This window comes from Solanum lycopersicum, chromosome 6 (assembly GCF_036512215.1).
Source record: "Solanum lycopersicum chromosome 6, SLM_r2.1".
In the NCBI taxonomy this organism is placed as follows: Eukaryota; Viridiplantae; Streptophyta; class Magnoliopsida; order Solanales; family Solanaceae; genus Solanum; species Solanum lycopersicum.
Window position 1 is genome coordinate 2,194,723 of NC_090805.1, and position 21,955 is coordinate 2,216,677.

Genomic DNA, 21,955 nt, shown 5'->3' on the forward strand with positions numbered 1-21,955 from the left:
ATTAATAATATGATTGAACTTTAGGCAAAAATGATTGAAATTGAGGAGTCATATATAACTTCAAACTTGGTCAAGCCTAATTTCAGACATCACGTATCTGAAGTTATAATATATGTAGTTTTTATTTTTTTACAAAAATATTGATACACACTTAATGGAGATGTCAAAACAGACTGTCTTATGAAAATTTTGTCATTAATCAGTCGATCAAAATAAAAAAGTTACACTGGTCTTTAACTCTTATCCATCATGATTATAAAAAAAATGGCGAGAATAAGTTTATATTTGTGCGCCATAATATTTCTTAAATTATATTCAACGTGTTAAAAAACTTGTACTCATTAGGCATTTATTCGGTTACGATGAACAAAATTAAAGGGAAAAATATTCGGTTAAGCAAACTTATACTACTTAATTACTCATTATAGCTTTAGTTTGCTATAATTACTATTCGGAACCAACATTATACATTAATTATGTGGACTGACTTCAACATTGTATTAACCACGTTTATAAATGTATAATTCACCAGAATATACAAATACATAAGTATAATATACAATTATTTAATGGATATACATATAAAATATACCTCTCTCCAACTCTCTTCCCTCTTGCTGGCCTCTCTCCTCCCTCTTCCATTTTTCACTTGTCATATATGCAAATAAATATGTATAATATACGATCATCTAATCAATATAAATATACAATTCACCTCTCTTCCACTCTTTGCCCTCTCTCCTCTCTATAACATCTAGCTTCAAATTGTAATTATCAAACTATAACTACGGAGTGTAATATTTTTGAGTGGCTATATGTTAAAGTTCCGCAAAATTAAAAACCAGACAAATCGCACAATTAAATGGTTCAAAAGTAAATTGAGTACATAAAGTATTGGGCTTACATACATGGGGCAGTTTTGGGTTTATTTGGGCCTTGGAAAATAAGATTTCTAGTGAATTGCTTCTTCTCTGCTCCCGCCTTCACACCGCCGTTACCGGCAGCGAGTAAAATCTTCGCCTCCGTCAACCTCCACCGTGGCTCCGTCATCTCACTGCAACTCCCCACCTCTACCGTGAATCGAAGTTAACGGAATCGAGAAAAACCATTATATTTGCTCCGTCATCTCACTGTAACTCCTCCTTCTCCGTCGTCACACTGCTGTCGACGGGTGAATCCACTCAAATTATGCAAAATATGGAAGTAGAGAGAGTTTTTATAGGAGCAGGATGCAACAGAGTAGTGAATAACGTTTCATGGGGTGCTTCTGGTTTAGTTTCTTTTGGTGCCCAAAATGCTGTTGCCATTTTCTGTCCAAAGGTTCTTCTTTTTCCACTTTCAGCTTGAATATTTGTATTAATTTTTTGAAATTTATGTTTTTGTTTTTCTTAATCAGACAGCTCAAATCTTGACTACACTGGCTGGTCATAAAGCTTCTGTGAATTGTACCCTTTGGCTTCCCAATAGCAAGTTTGCATTCAAAGGTACTGCCTTTTTTTAAAAAACCTTACTGCCTGTTTGGATGGTTGTTGCATATTGCATTGTTAGTTTAAATATAATGTTTGTTTCAATGGTTTATTGTATCTTTGTGTTAAAATCATCTTTAGGCAAGGACTAAATGTCTCATTTTGTATAAGATCCATTTGGTAGGATCGCATGTTACCTTTTTGTACCTTACAACGTGTTTTGATGATTGCTACCTATTGTATTATATTGTATCGTTAGTTTAAATATAATGTTTTGTATTGTATTGTGTTGTTAGTTTAAATATAATGTTTGTTTTGATTGTTCCTTAAATGTTATTGTATCGTATCGTTAAATCTTTTGTAAGATGAAAAGTACCATTTTGTATAAGACCGCTTTAGCGTGATCAGGTCGTTACCTTTTTTGTCCCTCATTTTGTCTTTACTTGTGAAATTTATCCTTTACCATATTTTTTATGGTAACTCCACCCCATACCCTGTTTTACTTGTACACTTATCCTTCAAATTTATTGATGTGTGACATTATGTAACAACGGAAAATGATACAATCTATCCGTTCATTGTATCTATCAAAATAAATCAATACGAGACACTATGAAACAACAACCATCCAAACAAAGTGTTAGATATTTGTGCTTACGTTTGGCCTTGATACAGTTGGTCCAACATAGCTAGTTAGGTTGCAGAATTGGAGAGTTAGGTGATAGAAGTAAGTACTCCCTCCATTTTAATTTATGTATTACTTTATTTTTTAGTCTTCGTAAAAAAAAGCCTCTTTCTATATATACCAACTCATTAAATCCAACGTATTACACGTCATCTTTGAGATCACAAGATTTTTAAATAATGTTTGTTACTTTCTCAACGTGCATAGTCAAACTAAGTCACTGAAATTGAAACGGAGGGACTATAAGTTGTGTTGTTGTAGCCTATAAGTGGTGTAAGTAACGGTTTCATTAACTAATTAAATTACTTCTAACTTATTTTACTAGTCTAGCCTTAGTTCTAAAAGTAAGTGGTTGTGGAAGAGTAGTATCATTAGCTGTTCATAGTACAATACTTCAGCTGAAAAGCAGGGGATGAAATATCTAAGGAACCTTAATTTCCTAATATTATGTAGATCTTTTACTTATAATTTTGCCCTTTTTCTCCGGGTATGGCTTTTGCACTTAACTTAGTTGTTCTATAACATACAAAAATTACCTGCTTCACTAATCACCTTTACTGTCAAGTCGCTAAATATGTTAATATTATACATGTCGTTCGGGAACAGCTTTTACATCCATGAGGTAGGGGTAAGGTCTCGTACACTCTACCCTCCCTGGACCCCACCTGTGGGATTGTGTGTGATTACATTGCAGTATGTTGTTGTTGTAATGACTGGATGTTCAAGCTAAATGTAAATAGTTTGCTCAATGTACAAACAATGAGCAGTTTATAAAACGTTCTTTTTCCTTATTGTTGGTGAGAGAAAAGCTGTAATTATCTCTTTTAATTTCTTTAGGGTCCTACTTGGATCTGATGGATGAAAGGCCTATTTTAATTGGGCCTGCTGACTGGATAAATGAAAAGGAGACTCAAAATTTTTTGGGCCTTAAAAAGCCCAAACATTTTACTGAACCTTTTGTTGATTTTCAACCTTTTTTGAGCTCTTCTTCTTTCAATTCCCTTGACCATTCAACCATAGCTGGTGACACTGAGACCTGCATGCGCATGGGAGGAAAATTTTTACGCATGCCAGAGGACTCGAGGCAGATCGCGAACTCCTCTGGGAATGATAAGACAGGGGGTAAGGAGATACAGAGCATGGAGGTGGAAAGTTTTGAAGGTGATGAGTCGATGGAATTATTGGGAGAGTCAATGGAGTTCTTGCACGAACCCAGGCCCCTAGCAATTGATGACAGTATATCTGAGTAGGGCTTTGAGTCTCAAGCAACGCTGAAATTTCACATAAATTTAGTCAAATTAAGCCAAATATTTGGGGTGTGTACAGAGGGATATGAAAGAGAATTCTTCTCTTTAATAAGTAGAATGGGGCAAAAAACCACAAGGGAGGAACAAAGCAATAGGGAAAATAATAGCAACACAACCAACCAAGCAGTGCATAAAGAGTTGAGGAATCTTATTTTCAATATGAAATTCAAAGAGGGGGAGCCTAGGAGTAGAGGGAGGAGATTATCAATTGTGGAACAATGATGGTAAAAATAATTTCTTGGAATGTAAGGGGGCTGAACGATGAAGGGAAGAGGGATTTAGTTAGAAATTTGATTAATCAATGGGGGGCAGATGTCTATATCCTTTTGGAGACTAAACTAAAGGACAATATTAGTAGTTTAATTCACAGCATTTGGAACAACAGATGGTTGAGTGAACTTCATGTAGAGGCACAAGGGTCTAGTGGAGGTATTTTAATTATGTGGGATAAAAGAATATGGGAGGGGGATCTGGTAGAAGCAGGATCACAATGCATCTCTTGTAAATTTTCAAACAAGAATCAAGAATTTTCATGGTTTCTGACAGCAGTTTATGCTAAGTGCAAGAAAATAGAGAGGAGAGAACTGTGGGGTGAGTTGGGTGCAATGAGAAGTCTATGTGAATATCCTTGGGTAGTAGTTGGGGGGGGGGACTTCAATGTTATTAGATACCTGGCAGAAAGATCCAATTGCTCTATGATTAATGGTGCTATGAGTGAATTTTCTGAATGCATTGAGGAATTGGAATTAGTAGACCCTCCTTTATTTGGAGGGTCTTACACTTAGAGAAGAGGGGAAGGGCACCAAACAGCTTCCAAAATTGATAGATTTCTCTATAGCTCACAATGGGAGGAGCAGTCACTTTTATCAAGCAATCCACAATGCCAAAGTTGGGTTCTGACCACAACCCAATTCTACTAACATGTGGGAATCTGAATTTCAAGAAGTCCTACTTCAAATTCGAAAATTGGTGGATGAGAGTGGAAGGATTCAAGGAAGAGGTGAAATTATGGTGGCAATCTTTTGTAATAAGTGGATCCCAAGGTTTTGTTTTGGCAGAAAAGCTGAAACTTTTGAAAGGAAAGATGAAATGGAGTAAGAATAATAGGAAAAATTGTAAAGCACAAAAGGAGGAGATTATGGAGGAGCTGGCCAAATGGGAAGCTGTACAGGAACAATGAGTGCTCACAGAGGAGGAGATCCAACAAAAAACAGATTTGGCTGTCACGTATGAGCAAGTAGCTAAGAATGAAGAAATAAGATGGAGGCAAAGACCAAGAATCCAGTGGCTAAAGCTTGGGGATAAAAATACTAAGTTTTTTCAGAGTAGCTACTTCTCATAAGAGATATAACTCCTTTGAGTCTCTATTGGTGGATGGATGCAATGCTAATGATCCCTTTGTCATTAAAGAGACCATCAAAAGTTACTACCAAAATTTGTACACAGAATCAGAGGAGTAGAGGCCTGAGCTACCATTACAAGGGATCACAACCATTACTGTGGAGGAGCAGATAGAACTAGAGGCTCCTTTCGACGAGGAAGAGATCCTAGGTTGCTTAAAGCTTTTTGCTATGGAGAAAGCACCTGTACCTGATGGTTTCCTCATATCCTTTTACTTGTCTTTCTGGGGGATCCTAAAGAGAATTTTATAAAGGCTATTCAAGAATTCCATGCCAGACTGATTACTGAGAAGAGTTTTAATGCTACTTTTGTAGCACTCATCCCCAAGAAAGCTAGTGCCGTTGAACTTAAAGACTTCAGACCAATGAGTCTAATTACTGGAGTTCACAAGGTGATAGCAAAACTACTGGCAGAAAGGCTAAAAAGAGTGATTGATAAGCTTGTGAACAAAAACCAAATGACATTTATTAAAGGAAGACAAATAATGGATGCAGCTCTCGTTGCAAGTGAGTATGTGGACTCCAAATTGAAAGGAAACAGTCCAGGGGTAATGTGCAAGCTGGACATTGATAAAGCATACGATCATGTAAATCGGGGTTTCCTACTAAACACCTTGAGACAAATAGGTTTTGGAGAAAGATGGGTGGCATGGATAAAATTTTGCATAAGCATGGTGAGATTCTCCATTCTTGTAAATGGAGAACCAGTGGGTTTTTTCTCTTCCGGAAGGGGAATCAAACAGGGCGATCCTCCTTCACCCTTTCTATTTATCTTGGTAATGGAGGGATTTGATCGTTTGATAAGGATTGCTACTCAAAACAGATGGATCAGAGGTTTGTCACCTACTTTATGCAGATGACACCGTGATTTTCTGTGAGCCACAAGAGGAGCAATTTAGATTCATCAAACTAATTTTGTTGTTTTTTGAAGCTTGTACATGGTTGGAAGTTAACTGGGGGAAGAGCAGTTTATATCCAATTAAGGATGTAACAAACATTTAAAGTCTAGCTGACATTTTGGGATGCGGAGTGGGGAAATTGCCCACAACTTATTTGGGTTTGCCTTTAGGTAATACACACAAAGATTTGAAGATATGGGACAACATAGTCGAGAAGACTGAAAAAAGACTAGCTAGATGGAAGGCTCAATACATTTCTTTTGGTGGTAGACACATTCTTATCAATTCTGTTCTAGATTCTCTCCCAACATATGTTATGTCTCTTTTCACTATACCGGCAAAAGTGGTTAAGAAATTGGACAAACTTAGGAGAGATTTCCTTTGGCATGGCTGCAAAGAGAACAAAGGATACAATTTGGTCAAGTGGGCGACAGTTTTGCATAGAAAAGATAAAGGTGGCTTGGGCATTAGAGATTTGAGGAAGCATAACAACAGTCTTTTGATGAAATAGTTGTGGAGATACACAGAGGAAAGGCAAGCTTTGTGGAAAGATTTGATTAAATGTAAATATGGGGAGGATGGATTCTGGTGTAATAACATAAGCACGGATGCCTATGGAGCGGGGGTTTGGAGAGCTATTAGAAACTTATGGCCCAAGTTAGAAGCAAATTTACAAATCAAGGTGGGGGATGGAAGGAGAACTAGATACTGGTGGGATGTATGGATCAAACAAACCACCCTAAAAGACTTGTTTCCTGATCTATTTATTTCGTGCACCAATTCTAAGGCAATGATCAGTGATTGCTGGACAGTACAAGGTTGGAATCTCTATTTCAGAAGACCTCTAAATGATTGGGAAATAGAGAGAGTAGCCAAATTGTTGGAGGAAGTGGGGGATTTTGCAGGCACTAATACTGACAATGATGTTGTTCTGGTCACACAGTAAGGATGGCATCTTCACAGTTGGCAGGGCATATAAAAAGGAGTGCAACTTGGAAAGTAGCAAATACCAGAGTTCATGGAAAAATATCTGGAGGACTGCAGCACCAACAAAAGTTAAATGTTTTACTTGGCTGGTTACCAGAAAGGCATGCTTGACACATGAAGTCTTGAGGAAAAAAAAAGATCATAATTCTGTGGTGCTCTTTATGTGGGAAGATAGGAGAAACTAACAGTCACCTATTCTTTCATTGCACTTTCACGGCACAAATATGGTCCATGTTTCTCAACTTTTCAGAAGTGAAATACTATGCCCGAACATACAACTGATTTACTTAGTTGTTGGATCAGGAGAGGAGGTAGCAAGAGACGAAAGACCTGGTGGAATTTGATTCCACATTGCATTTGGTGGATAGTGTGGAAGGAGAGGAATAGTAGGAATTTTGAAGATATATCCAATTCCATTCACAAGGTTAAGTGGAATTGCATTGTATCTCTATATTTTTGGTGTAAAGAGATAGGATTAGAGGATTCAGATCAACTTTTTGATCAACTCTTAGAATTATTAGGATCCTTGTAAGTATTTTGCTCTTTGTTTTTTTTTTCCTGATTTTCTAACGGTCCCAGCATATCCTTATTGCTGAAGAATACAATGTCTACCAGTTCTCAAAAAAAATAAATTCTTTAGTATTATTGAATATCACCTCACTAGGTAAGAATAAATTTTGCATACACACTACCCTTCCTAGACCCCGCTAGTGAAATCTCACTGGGAATATTATTGTTGTAGTATTATTGAATTTGAGAACCCACCCAATTATTTCCTTTTCTAGAGAAGTTTTTATTTCCTCGCTTCTATGAACAAATGTTCCGAAGGTCTCTCATTGCAGCTTCTATCAGTTATTAAATAAGGCTTTGTGTATTGCAGCTAAGCAGCTGGAGCAACATCTTTTGCTTTCTGGAGATGCGGAAGGTGTAATAATTTTGTGGGAGTATTCTCTTGTGGATGCGAAGGTAGTCATTTGCTTGTTCCAACATCTCTTGTTACCTACGCTGGTTCCCTCAACCCCCAATAGGAAAGAATGATACGCTAATTTTTTTTTTCATTTTCTTGGATTGAGATAGAGAGGGGAGGAGATGAAAAGATAGTTTGAGATGGTAAGCCGGTATATGACCTTTTTGAGTTGTTTTACTAATTCTAAAGTAGAGGCAAAGGAAAAAACAATGAGAACATGAGTATCCTTGAAACTTATCACCAAGATTATAGAATGGACAGTAAGAATAGCTACAATTTGTTTTCTGATTTTCTTATTATTCTCCTTAAAGATGTATTTGCCTCTTTACCTTTCTCATCAAAAAATATTTGTCTCTTTACCTTTTTCATCAAAAACATGCATTTACCTCTAAGTCCGTCATATTTTCTCGTCTTAAAAACACAATTATTAGCATCTCTTTTCTCTGAGTCCTGAATTTTCTTGTCTTTCTTGAGTGGGTAAAAGAAGGCATTTAGTTGTAGTCTTTTCTTGAGAATTTAAAGAAACAACACTTGATTAATGTTCAATTACAGCCAGTACTGCTGCTTGACTCATTATATTTTTGCTGATAGTGGAGATATGTCTTACAAGTGCCACAAGTCCACAAAAAAGGTGTTACCTGCATCACGGCGATCATGGTGTCTCAGCAAGAAGCTGTTTTTGCATCTGCATCCTCTGATGGCACTGTGAATGTATGCGAAGTAGTATTTCCATCTACTCGTGGAGGTGAGAAGAACATATCTAAATTGCTTCACGGTCTAGCGTTGGTCGTTACATGATGATCAATCTTTAAATAAAAAATGTTGTTACATCATGATTAATTTCTATTCTACTGTGGAGGAGGTTTCTGCTCCTTTTTGTTCTTAAATTTTGATGCCTCTCTGCAGATTCTGCAATCATATTATCAGCTGAAATTACTGTGATTTTAGTGTTTTTTGGTTCATCTTTGTAGTCAGTAATCTAGCCAATACATATGGTCAATAGGCTGAAATATTATCTGCATTTTCCTGCAATACGTATAGTCTATAGCAGTCCAATATATCCATTATAATTCCCTTTATGGTCAAAGATGGAACCACTATACCTCAATCCACACATGTATTACTGTTTAAGAATTTAAGCTAGATTAGATTTTGGTGCCGGGAAGTGTTTTACTCTTTTAGTTTTTAAGTGGAAGGGAATTTAGTAATTACTCTTTTAGTTTTAGATGGGAGTTAACTCAGTAATCAGTGATCAGCATTTTCTGTCCTCTGTACAGATTTGATTAGGTATATATGAGTGAAATTGTATGAAATATTCTTTCCGTTTTTTCTTTCATATGCTTCATTTTTTCATAAAAATCTGAACTGGAATTGAGAGAGATAACTGTCAAGGTCCTTGGGATCTGAAGATCCATGCACAAATTGCTTTACCCGTATGTATATTCTCCCCTCAAGTGATTTATCTTACTATTATGTAGTTTTTGGTGCTAATATTGCTTAAAAAAAAAGTATCACCTCTATGTTTGATCTGTCTTTTGTAGGTGATTGCAAATTGTCGTGCTCGGATTCTCTTTTTGTTGGTCAGAAACCTATGGTTGCTCTTTCACTAGCAGAGCTCCCAGGGAATAGCAAGCAGCTGGTTCTGGCCATGGGAGGATTGGACAACAAAATTCATCTATATTGTGGTGAGAGAAATGGAAAAGTATGAAACAACAATTCATATTTCTTGTGCATTTGCTTACATAACCATCTCCTTTGCTAATAATAAACCTTGTTTCTGTTTTTATGTCGCAGTTTCTTCGTGCTTGTGAGTTAAAGGCTCATACAGACTGGATTAGGAGTTTAGATCTCTCATTGCCTGTGTATGTGAATGGTGAATCTAGTCTTCTACTTGTAAGTTCATCCCAAGACAAAGGCATTCGCATATGGAAGATGACCTTACAGGATTCTTCAGCTAGTAACAAGAAGCAGCAAACAAGTTTGGCTTCTTACATTAAAGGTCCTGTTCTTGTAGCTGGCTCATCCTCTTATCAGATCTCTATGGAATCTCTCCTCATTGGGCATGAAGATTGGGTATACTCAGTGGAATGGCAGCCGCCATCGACTTCTTCTGTTGAGGGAATTGAGTGTTTTCAGCCTCAAAGCATTTTATCTGCATCCATGGATAAGACAATGTTGATCTGGCAACCTGAAAAGACAACTGGTATTTGGATGAATGTAGTCACCGTTGGGGAATTAAGTCACTGTGCTTTGGGATTTTATGGTGGTCACTGGAGTCCAAATGCAGATTTTATTTTAGCTCATGGATATGGTGGATCTTTTCACCTCTGGAAAAATGTTGGTATTGAGTATGATGACTGGAAGCCACAAAAAGTTCCATCTGGACACTTTGCTGCAGTGTCAGACATCGCCTGGGCTAGATGTGGGGAATATATGATGTCTGTCAGTCATGATCAGGTAATCTTATTGCACTTAGAAACTCAATTTTTTGGAATTGTATATGTTGATTTAAGCTATTTGTCAGCAAAATGGTGACATTTTCCCGCCTAATGAACACCTTTTTTTTTTAGAAGGTAACATAGTGTATATTCATTGAAACCAGTGCTTGGGTTGCACTCAACCATGTTTACAGCTTGTCAAAAAGTAAGAAAACTGAATCTGAATCCTAACAGGAACCTAGGATATCTATAATGGATTCAGTGTCCTCTAAATACATTTGCTTGCACCAGAAACAAAAAAGCCTGATATAGTTTGATCTTTTGGAGATCACTATTCTTGCTCTCAAAACATCTAGCATTTCTTTCTTTCCAAACAGTTCACAAGATACAGGCTGGGACAATCCTCCATCTCTATCTGCAGCTCCCACCCCTACTTCTCCCCAACTGTATAAAAGATGCGTGATTCTGATAGGCATAGCCCAAGCAAAACCCCTGAGACTAATGAAAATCCTCCATAGCTGGGATATTATTCTGCACTGGAGAAACAGATGATTGACTGTCTCAACCTCTTCCCCACATAAATAGCATCTAGAACACATGGAGAACTTCCTTTTTTCGAGATTTTCATGTGTTAAAATTGCTTCTCTTGCCAGAAGCCAAGTGAAACATGACACCTTGAAAGGGATTTTAGGTTTCCAAATCTGCTTCCAAGGCCAAAGAGAAGGTTGTTGTCCATCTTGATTTAGCAAATTATATGCAGAGTTTACCTTGAATGTGCCTTTGTTATTTCTCCTCCACCATAATCCATCGTGTTCATCCCTTGTTCCTGTAAAAGACCTACCAATAAAATCATTCACGGTCTCTATTTCCCAGTCATTGAAATTCCTTCTAAACTGGAAATTCCATCCATGCTGTGTCCAAACCTCAGCTACACTCACTTGTTTATTCACTGCCAAGTCATGCATATGTGGAAAGATACTCTTTCAGCTAAAGTTGCCCAACCATTTATCCTCCCAAAATGAAGTCTTGATGCCATATCCTACCCTGATGCTCGTATTGATCTTCAAGAGAGGCCATAAGATTCTGATGGACTTCCATAGGCTTACCCCATATGGTGTAAGTACCTCCTTTGTCATCCACTTGTTCTCTTCTCCATATTTTGCTTGAATTACTTTCCATAGTATGGTTGAGGCTCTTGAGAATACCTCCATAACCACTTTAGTCTAAGGGCTTTCCTCTGCTTTTTCAAATTCCTTACTCCAAGAACCCCATGTTTCTTCCCCCAGAGAACCTTGTTCCACTTGACTAAATATTTGACAGTGGAATCATTTTCCTCTGTCCCTTTCCATAAGAAATCCCTCCTAATTTTGTCAAGTCTTTGTATCAACCCATTAGGAATAGGGAAGATGGATATCATGTAAGTAGGTAAGGCATCCAAAACTGAATTAATGCGAGTGACTCTGCCTCCCAAGGAGATATATTGAGATTTCCATCTGGTAAGCTTTTTCTCACACTTGTCAATCAATGGGTTCCAGATGTTCAAAGCCTTTGATTTGGCTCCTAAGGGCATGCCCAGATAAATGGTAGGCAAAGAACCTACTTCCCCTCCCAAAATCCATGACAGTTCCTCCATATTAGAAACATTATTAATAGGATACAACTGAATCTTTCTCCAGTTGATATGCAAACCTGAGACTCCTTCAAACAACACCAGAATTGATCTTAAATCCAAAAGTTATCCCTCATTAGCATCACAAAATATTAAGGTGTCATCTGCATACTGTAAATGAGTGACTTCCATGTTGCTATTTGATATTGAGGTTTGAGTTGTGGCTACCTCAAAACCCCTGATGCATTCATTCTCTCTAGCCACCTTTATCATGTTATTTAGGCCCTCCATAACAATGATAAAAAGGAAAGGAGATGGGGGATCTCCCTGCCTCAGATCCTTTTGAGCAGGTAAAAAACCTTCTGGTGCACCATTTATAAGGACTGAGGATCTGACAGTAGAGATGCAATAATACTTGATCCACTGAATCCACCTCCTTCCAAAACCCATACATGCAAACATCTTCAACAAAAACTTCCAGTTCACATGGTCATATGCTTTTTCTATGTCCAGTTTGCACAAAATTCCTGCCTTTCCTTGGGTAATTCTTGAATCTACTAATTCGTTTGCAATTAGAATGGCATCCATTATTTGTCGATTTTTGATGAATGCCATCTGTTGAGCATCCACTAGCTTGTCAACCACTTTCTTCAGCCTTTCAGTCAGCACTTTGGATAACAACTCATATACACTTCCGATGAGGCTGATGGGCCTAAAATCTCTCAGTTCCTTGGCACCATTCTTCTTTGGGATCAAGCAATTAGGTGGCATTAAAGCTCTTCTCCAAGATATTGTGAGAATGGAAATTCTTAAAGGTATCCATGACTTCACTACATCCCAACACTTGATAAAAAACCCCATTGTGTAACCATCTGGACCAAGAGCTTTGTCCATGGCACACATCTTCAGACATGCTAGTACTTGTTCCTCAAACTCCCTTTGTAGCAGTTTGTTTTTAGCTTCAGTGACCATTGGACAATTGATTAGGTTGCTGGAAGGTTATCTATATGAGGTTTCTGAGTAAAACTTCTGATAAAAACCAATAATCTCCCCTTTAATTCTCTCTGGATCCTTCACTGTTTCATCTTGAATTATCAGTTGATCAATGTTGTTGTATCTTTTGTGTGCATTGGCCACTTTATGGAAATACTTGGTATTTTTGTCCCCCTCTTTCTACCACAAAACTCTTGATCTTTGTCTCCATGCTATCTCTTCATTTTTAAGATGTTCTTCATAGTTCATAATCAAAGATGCCTTCATTGCAGATTCTTCTTCTGTCAGGACTCTATTTTCCATTACCGCATCCAGCATTGCTAACTGACTTAGGATTTGGACCTTTTGTAACCCTAGATTGCCCAAGCTGGTTCTACCCCATTCCTTCAATTTGCCTTTTAAAGCCTTGAGTGAATACAAAAGACTCCTACCATTCTTTAATTTTTTCCACAAAACCCTCCGTGTTGAGCCACCAATTATCAAACTTGAAATATGATTTGTTTTGCTCCCAAGCTCCACATTGTAGAGCAATGGGACTGTGATCTGAGCACAATCTCTGTAACACCTCTTGTTGAATTCTGCTAAAGTTGGCATCCCACTCCTTGGAAATTAAAATCCTATCAATTCTAGAAGCAACGTTGTTATTGTCCCCTTTAAACCAAGTGTAGTTACCCCCTACCAATTGTAAGTCCACCAAGTCCATATCTTCAATAAAATCAGAGAACTCTATCATACCTAGAGTTCTCCTTTTGCAATTTCTCTTTTCTGATGGATATCTTATGATGTTGAAATCTCCACACACTGCCCAAGGTCCCTCAAAAAGACTTCTAACAGCACCTATTTCCTCCCACACATGCTCTCTCTCAACTCTGCCATTAGGAGCATAGAATCCTGTTATGTGGCAATTGAAATCCTGAAACACTGCCTCAAACTTGCAGGTGAGGGTGGAGGAACCTGTTTCCAGGACTTCCCCTTTCCATGATCTACTGTCCCATAACATCAAAATCCCCCCCCCCCCCCCCCTAGTGCCACTTGCTTGTAAACAAACATGCTTAACCCATCTACCACCCCAAATCTCTTTTATTATATCATGGATCTCCCCCTCTAACTTTGACTCTTGTAGACATACAATGTCAGCCTTCCAGTTGGAGATTAAACTCTTCTCAAATCTCCTCTTATCCCCACTATTTAGTCCCCTAACATTCCAGGACACAAGTTTTACATTCATTGTAAAACTTAGTCCTCTTTCCCCATCTCTCTCTTCCCCTCACATTTGAAATTAATATAAAAAAATGTCCGCCTTTTCAATTCCTGAACCCCCTTGTACCTAGGCCTTTTGCTAATAGAATCACTTTCCATTTTCCTAGCTTGTCTGCAACTGTCTATTTGCATAAGTAGCTCCAGAGATTTCTCCTCATGTCCTTGAAAATGACATTTTTCCCAGCTTGATAAGATTTTGTCTTACCCACATAGATGTCTCCTTCTCTTTTTGTACTGCGGAGCTCATGTCATTTTGTATCGGATATGCATCCTCTACCACCCACTCCTCAATTTGTTTGTCAGTCTGCATGCTTGATGTGTTATTTTGACCCTTCTGAATTTCCAGAAATAAATCTGGTTTAAAACTGCTAACCTCCATCGCTATCGTTTTGGGGGGATTCGAAGCATCTCCTGAATTTATAATTGAGTACCCATTTTCTGCATGCCCTTCCTTTGATGTAGTATCAAGTTGTTGAAGAGTGCACTTAAGAACTGGAGTATGGTCTTCTATCTCGAAGCATAAAGGATCAATAAAGGCTACCACCTCACTTGGGCCTGATAAGTCATTTAAGATGATATTTGCTCTATCAGGCCCAATCTTTTTTTTAGTATTGTCCCAGCCCAAAAAGTTTCTCAAACAGACTTGGGTCTCCACTTCCTTAGCACATGAGTGTGGGGTCTCATTTAAAAAGACTTCAGCTGTATCTGGGAGCCCTATGTGCCCCATCTGCACAACTTTTGACTTTTTGAAAAAGTTTTATCCTTTCTCTGTAGGAGACAACTCTATTACCTGTTGGTCCAAAGACAGTGGCAGACCTCCAGTTTCTTTGCTACACTCTCCCAGCTCCGGCATGACTAGCTGATGATTTTCTTCTACGGCCGGCGTCAAGATTTGTAAACGAACTTTCCTCTCTACCCAAATTGTGATAAAAAAATTTATCCCGCCTCTCTCAATCGAAATCTCGCTCGGGTAGTTTTTTCCATCTCCACGGATTTTAATTCTTTCCCACTTTAAATAGTTCTTCAAACCCGTCTCCTCCTCAGTTTCAACCCGTCCTCCGCAAAGATTTCCAATTTCTGTGAAGATTCTTTGTGACCAGAGTTGTAGAGGTACTCCTAAAGCTCTAATCCAAGTGGATTTAATTTTTTGATTGGTATCTTCACATCCTTCTACCGGGTTCCACCCCTGAAGATTAAATTTGATCTTCTCCCACCTCTACTCCTTCTGTACGATTTGTTCTGTCATGTGCCTATTTGGAAATTCGAAGAGGAACATATTGTTGTCCATCTCGTAAATGTTGATCCCAAACACTCCTTTCTAAGAGACTGCAATCCATCTCCTGATGTCTGGTAAAGAGGGAGGTTGTGTTTCTCCCTCATCAAAAGAACCCACAGTGCACCTCTTGAAAAGTCCAGTGTCTCTTGTCCCTGGTGTATCTGTAACTTGACGGTTTCCTTCACTGTACGAGATCTTCATCTCACCCGAAGTGTTTGATCTCCATTTGCTTTCCCCAGTTGCTGTGGCATAAGAGAGTTAGAGAGGTCCTTCTTAAAAAGTTTGGGTTGTACTGCATTCTATAGTTGGTGAGAGCATTGAATGAACCTCTCTATATTAGAGGCTATCTCATACCACCCAACATCTATAGCTAACTCTGGAACTATTATAACTACTCTTTCCCGACCAGCAAGATTTAAAATGCTCAAGAATCTACCATACTCATTCACTTTCCTAGTGCAGAAAGTCTCAGTGAATTTTTCTTTGTATTTCCACACTCATGGAAGACCTTCTCATCAGTTTGCGGCTTCTCTCGACCCATTCAAACCAAATGTCTCTCCCCACTGTCCATCTTGTGATATAAAGACTTGAAGCTTGCGTTGAAATATATCCTGTTTTCCTCCATCACAGATCAAGAGAGGAAGAGCTCTGCTAGTGAAAGAAGAAATAATGAAAAAAAAAAGAGTTCCGTGAAAAAGCTACCACAGAATGTGGGAGTTGAGAGTAGAAAGAAAGGACGTTTCTGGCAAGGAGTTTCCGGAAAGAGAGTTTTCTCTCTCCTATGAAGTAGGACAGAGGGGAGTATCCCAAGAAATAACAAAGAAAAGGAGTTTTTTTTCAAGGTACAATATTACAATGAAGTGGAATGTGTACATAAACTAAATCAACTATATTATCATTTATCAGGTAAATAGAGTTTTCTATGTTGTTGCAGATTGGTCAGGGTAATATCATGGAAGCGGCTTATCACCTTAAACAATGTTGTCGAAGTTAATAGAACAAACATACCCCTTATATATGTTGTTTCAAAGGAAAATGATCTTGAAGTATTCTAGATGCGAGATAGCACATTCAGAAACACCCTTATCTGTTAGCTTTTGCATTCTTGAATTGTTGTCTTCAATGGTTACAAATTGACCAAGAAAATCTCATTCCTAGAGAGAAATGACCTTGTGAAGATCAAAAACCGATAGTATCACATTCTCAACAGGAAAAAAAACAGCAATTGCTTCCTTGGAAATCCTAGCATTCCTCGCAAGTTTCTTGCATAGATAATATCAAAATAACTGAGAAGTTCCATTACTCGTGTCTCGTCCTACACATAATGCACCTATTTGGCTTATGGCTCCCGGTTGTGGCAGTCATGGGTGTTATGTTAAGCCTCTTAATTGACTTCTTGTGATGTCTTAACTAACCCAACTTTTTCCATCTTCTTGTTGCTGAATGTGTCAACCATTCTGGTTCATGTACCGAAATAATATTTGCAGCTACTTTATCTCGGTATAGATTATTAATTCATTTCTCAAGTACCCTTAGCATCTCTAATATATTTTTTCTATTTCCTCCATGCGACGAAGTGTCTAAGTTGTAGAAAAGCTAATCTTACTAGGATGCAAAATCGTGAGAGGTGATATTAGTCCAATTGATTTTGTCGCTGCTGCAATTAGGAGAAATACAAATAAATCAGCAAGTGAAAGACTAGTCCATTTCTTATTGCACAAAGCATGTTGTCCGCTTCATTCTAGGGATGGTGTTCTTAAACATTACTAGCAAAGGTGTACTGTGGATACTTTAAGATGAAGTATCACTTCTTTGTGTTAGTGTACTCATGAGAATTGTCACTAAAAGCTGTTTGGGACCCCATGCATTTTTGTTTTGCCTGTAACATCTTCTATAGCTAGATCAGACATTGTTTTTGTTTACCTGATGAACTTTGAGCGATGGACTATGCTTAAAATTTGAGAGTTATCCACTATGCCAATTATGCTGTAGGCTCACTGCTATGCACCACCGTGACTTCATCGCTGTGGAAACTTTATATATGTCCTTAAGCTGTAGGTTGATATCTAATCAGCAAACAATTACGGTGAACAAGTTCTCTGAATCTGTTCGTTGGTTTTGGTTATCCTTCTCAACAAGTTGTTTTTTTTTCCTTCTCTGTTATGTTCAAATTATATGAGTCAATGAAGTAAGATTTTGGAAGGACTCTAGTAGGAAATATTACTGCTTTGTCAAGTTACTGATTTTTTTATTTTTATTTTTGACAACGGTAACAGTTTGTGTATTAATCTTGAGCACTAAAGGCTGGGGTCCCAAATTTACATCATGGAGTGACATACAGTTGCATTGACTTAAAATAAAACTAAACTAGATCCTACTTCATCTTACAAAGTACCTAGGATATCTCTAACAGCTATAGGATCATCTACATACTCCAAACTGCACCAATAGCAAAAAGTGATTGTGCAGTTCATTTTAATCCTATGTAAAGGACTACTAACACTCTCAAAGCATCTCATATTTCTCTCCTTCCATATGGTCCACCAAATCACTGCTGGGACAACTCTCCATCTGCTTTGGTCTGTACTACCACTGCCTTCATTGTTCCAGCTCTCTATAGCCTGACTTGTCCTTTGTGGCATGGTCCAGTTTGTGCCCCTGAATCTGGTAAATAAGTGCCACATTTGTCTAACCACCTTGCATTGAAGAAACAGATGGTTGATTGTCTCTGCCTGTTGCTCACAAAAAAAACATCTAGGACACATATGTTTTCCCCTCTTCATTAGATTTTCCTGGGTTAGTACCGCCTCTTAAACTACCAACCAAGTAAAACTACCACCTTATATGGAATTTTGACTTTCCAGATAAGCTTCCAAGGCAAAAATCTGAGTTGAGCCCCATTTGATTCAGGTTCTTGTAGGCAGAGCTGACTGTGAAGACACCTTTGCTATGATGAATCCACCTAAGAGTGTCTTCTCCCTCTTTAAATCCTCGAAAATGGTCCAGGGTGCCATAAAATTCAGCTGGTCTATCCACCTCCCAGTCTTGTATCATTCTTCTATATGTTAAGTTCCATCCACGAATGGACCAAACCTCTTGCACAGTGGCCTCATGTTGCTGATTCAACAGATAGATGTCTGGAAAGAGCTGCTTGAGGCTGCCAGTTCCAAACCAATTATCGTCCCAAAACAAAATCTTTCTTCTATTGTTTACATTGAATCTAGTTCTTTGGAAGAAACAATCCCACAAATTTCTAATTGATCTCCATAGACTAATACCATATGCAGAAGTCACTTCCTTAGTTTTCCAGTGATCTATCTTGTCATACTTGGCCTGAATCACTCTAACCCAAAGGGCTTGCTCCTCTTTGGGAAATCTCCACAGCCACTTCTTCATAAGGCTTTGTTCTGTTTCTTCAAGTTTCTAATGCCTAACCCACCTTGTTTCTTTGAAAGGATTACAGTCTTCCATTGACCAAATGAAATCCTTTGTATTCTCTCTCCATTCCACAAAAAATTCCTCCTTAATGCATCGATTCTTTCCTCCACCTTAGGGGGGAGAGGAAAAACTGACATCAAATATATTGGCAAAGCATCTAACCTCGAGTTGATCAGGGTCAATCTTCCACCTCGAGACAAATACTGTGCTTCCCATGTAGATAGTCTTCTTTCAAATACTGATTTTCTTTTTGAACTTCAATTTTTCCAGCTTTTGGAAATATGTAACATGCTTAGTCTTGAAATGGGGTTCATAATGGTCAACTATCCATGCATTTTATCTCTTGCTTTCTCTTCTTCTGCATACCTGGTCAAGTACCCATGGATTTTATTCCCTATTTCTTACTTTCTCTTCTAATGAATAAATTATCGAACTTCTGGGCTCAATCTTTATTCTTTGGCAGACAACTAGAGTATTTGCTCCTTGGCTCAACAATACAAGCGTACAGAATGAGGAATCCTGGCATGAAATTGCTCGCCCTCAAGTTCATGGTCATGACATAAATTGTGTCACAGTAATCAAAGGAAAAGGAAATCATCGTTTTGTTGGCGGTGCAGACGAGAAAGTTGCAAGAGTTTTTGAATCTCCTCTATCCTTTCTGAAGACGCTGAGCCATGTAACATCAGACAACTCTAGTTTTTCTGCCGACATTCAAGCTGATGTGCAGATATTAGGGGCAAATATGTCTGCTTTAGGTCTATCACAGAAACCTATTTATGTTCAGGGTGAGTTTTCTAGTCTACTGTATGATATCATATTTGCATATTAACATAAAAGATATTCATTTATTTTTCCATCATCACTTGATGTTACAAGGTGATATATAACTGAGTCGTTGACCTGTCGAAATTAACTGTAAGGACCTTCTGTTAACCACATATTGTTAGGCTTAATTTGATATCTAAATGAGTCTTTTTCAACTTTGCTTAAAGAGCTGTGATGATCTCATACACAGTGTTCTAATACAAATAGAGATTAATCTGAATGGTTCCTGCGAAGACCCTTATATTTTTATATATCTGATACACCTAAATCTATCATTTGCAACAGCATCGACACCAATAGACAGAAGCAATACGGAAGGTTTTGATACTCTAGAAACTGTTCCTGAAGCAGTTCCAGTTGTCTTGACAGAGCCACCTATTGAAGAGCAATTGGCATGGCATACTCTATGGCCTGAATCACACAAACTTTATGGTCATGGGAATGAGCTTTTTTCTCTATGTTGTGATCATGATGGAAAGCTTGTAGCTTCATCCTGCAAGGTTTAGCATCCTTTCCTTTTGTTTCTTTTCGCTTCTTTTTGGGTAACACATGGACACATGGTTTTTCCTTGTCATAAACTTTGCTCGAGTCTCTTGTTATAGAATCAACTTGGTTATACTTTTGTAAGTGCCCTGATAAAGTTGGTTTTTGGTTTCTGGTCTTAATATGCTTCAATTTAAAAGTTAAAAGAATGCTACTCCGGTCTATATATGATGTTAATTTTCTTCAATATCTTGACCATGATAAGCCTCTGTTTTACTGGTGTGGGGCTAATCGAGGAGTAGCTGGGTTTGATCCTCCGGTGTTTGTACTCTTATGAGAAATAAAGTGTCAATCTGCTCATTTTTTTCAAGTTACTGGTGATGCTCATTACCTTAGGAAACTTCTTTACGTTGTTAGAGACCTTTGTGAACTACAGCAACACTTGACGGAATTCAGAATGTTCTTCTAGATACTCCTTTCAACTTCTAATGGTGTTCTTTTATTTTAAAAATATTCTTTAATTTCTTAATTAATTGTAGCTATCCAAAACAGCCTCTCTACCTTCAAGGTAGGGGTAAGGTATGCGTACACTCTACCTTTCCTAGACCCCACTTTGTAAGGGATTACACTGGGTATGTAGTTTTCTTAATTAATTGTGAATACTAATTATGCCAGTGATACAATCCTGCAGGCACAATCAGCACCGGTTGCTGAAATATGGCTTTGGCAAGTTGGTTCTTGGAAATCCGTTGGTCGTTTACGGTCTCACAGTTTAACAGTGACCCAAATGGAGTTCTCTCATGATAACAAGTATCTCTTGGCTGTTTCAAGAGATCGCCACTTCTCTGTTTTTCAAATTAATCATAAAGGTTTGATACTTATTGGCTTTGCCTCTATCTGAAAATCTGTAGAGAAGTTTAAAAGCTAGGAGATTATTTAGCTTATGATCAAACTTTTTTGTTCAAGTTTTTATTTTGCCATGTGCTCAAACTCGTCTTTGTGTTCTACAGGAACTGATGAGATCGATTACCAGCTCGTAGCTAAGCAAGAAGCACATAAAAGAATAATATGGTCATGTTCTTGGAACCCATTTGGTCATGAATTTGCTACTGGTTCAAGGGACAAAACTGTCAAAATATGGGCCGTGGGAACTGAAACCTCGGTGAAGCTACTGTTGACACTTCCACCTTTCAAAAGCAGCGTCACTGCCCTGTCTTGGTTAAGTCTCGATAACCATAGCAATCATGGGCTTCTTGCAGTGGGAATGGAAAATGGCTTGATTGAACTATGGAATCTGGATAGCAGAGGAGGAGATGGGCATTTATCAGTCCAAAATGCTTCTCCCGCTGTCAAGTTTGATCCATTTCTATGCCACGTCTCTACTGTTCAACGACTATCTTGGAGAAATCCTCAGAAGAGCGAAGATTCTGAGACCGTGCAGCTTGCCTCCTGTGGAGCTGATCATTGTGTGAGAATATTCAGGGTAAATGTTACCTAAGCTAAACAAATTTTGGTAGATAGATGTTTGCTTTAGCCTTGTCTTGTTGAAATTGGTTGTCAACCTATTGTAATGGTAATAGTCAACTACTCTACACTAAAATTACTCATATTCGATATTCACACCAAATCATTAGATGTATAACAGATGTTTGAAGACTTTATTTTGTAGTATCAAGCCAAAGGATCAAGCCAGCGCGTTTGAGAATTGATGGAGTTCATCCGAATCCCCTTTCAATGAAAAATTATCTTGTTTATAAGTAGAAGTTATTGTTATGTATATATAGTAGATGTTATCGCTTCAACTTTTTTGTGTGCTTGGAACTCTTTCAGTGAAAATCATGGCTCCACCGCTGATAACAAGCTCAGTGTACTCCTTTACAATAACTGGTCTATACAGTTTCTGTTCGGGAAAAGGGTAGAAC

The 21,955-nt window shown here is 38.1% G+C and overlaps 1 protein-coding gene across 1 annotated transcript; it reads left to right on the forward strand.

Moving 5' to 3' along the window:
• Positions 1 to 776: 776 nt before the first annotated feature.
• LOC101266828 (elongator complex protein 2) lies at positions 777 to 21,796 on the forward strand. Its single transcript, XM_004240442.5, has 10 exons — positions 777 to 1,320; positions 1,397 to 1,484; positions 7,625 to 7,710; positions 8,303 to 8,456; positions 9,253 to 9,413; positions 9,506 to 10,168; positions 19,189 to 19,510; positions 19,836 to 20,050; positions 20,725 to 20,902; positions 21,044 to 21,796. Exons 1-10 carry the CDS (start codon positions 1,189 to 1,191, stop codon positions 21,529 to 21,531), a joined length of 2,487 nt encoding a protein of 828 aa, XP_004240490.1. The 5' UTR covers positions 777 to 1,188; the 3' UTR covers positions 21,532 to 21,796.
• The last annotated feature ends 159 nt before the right edge of the window (positions 21,797 to 21,955 follow it).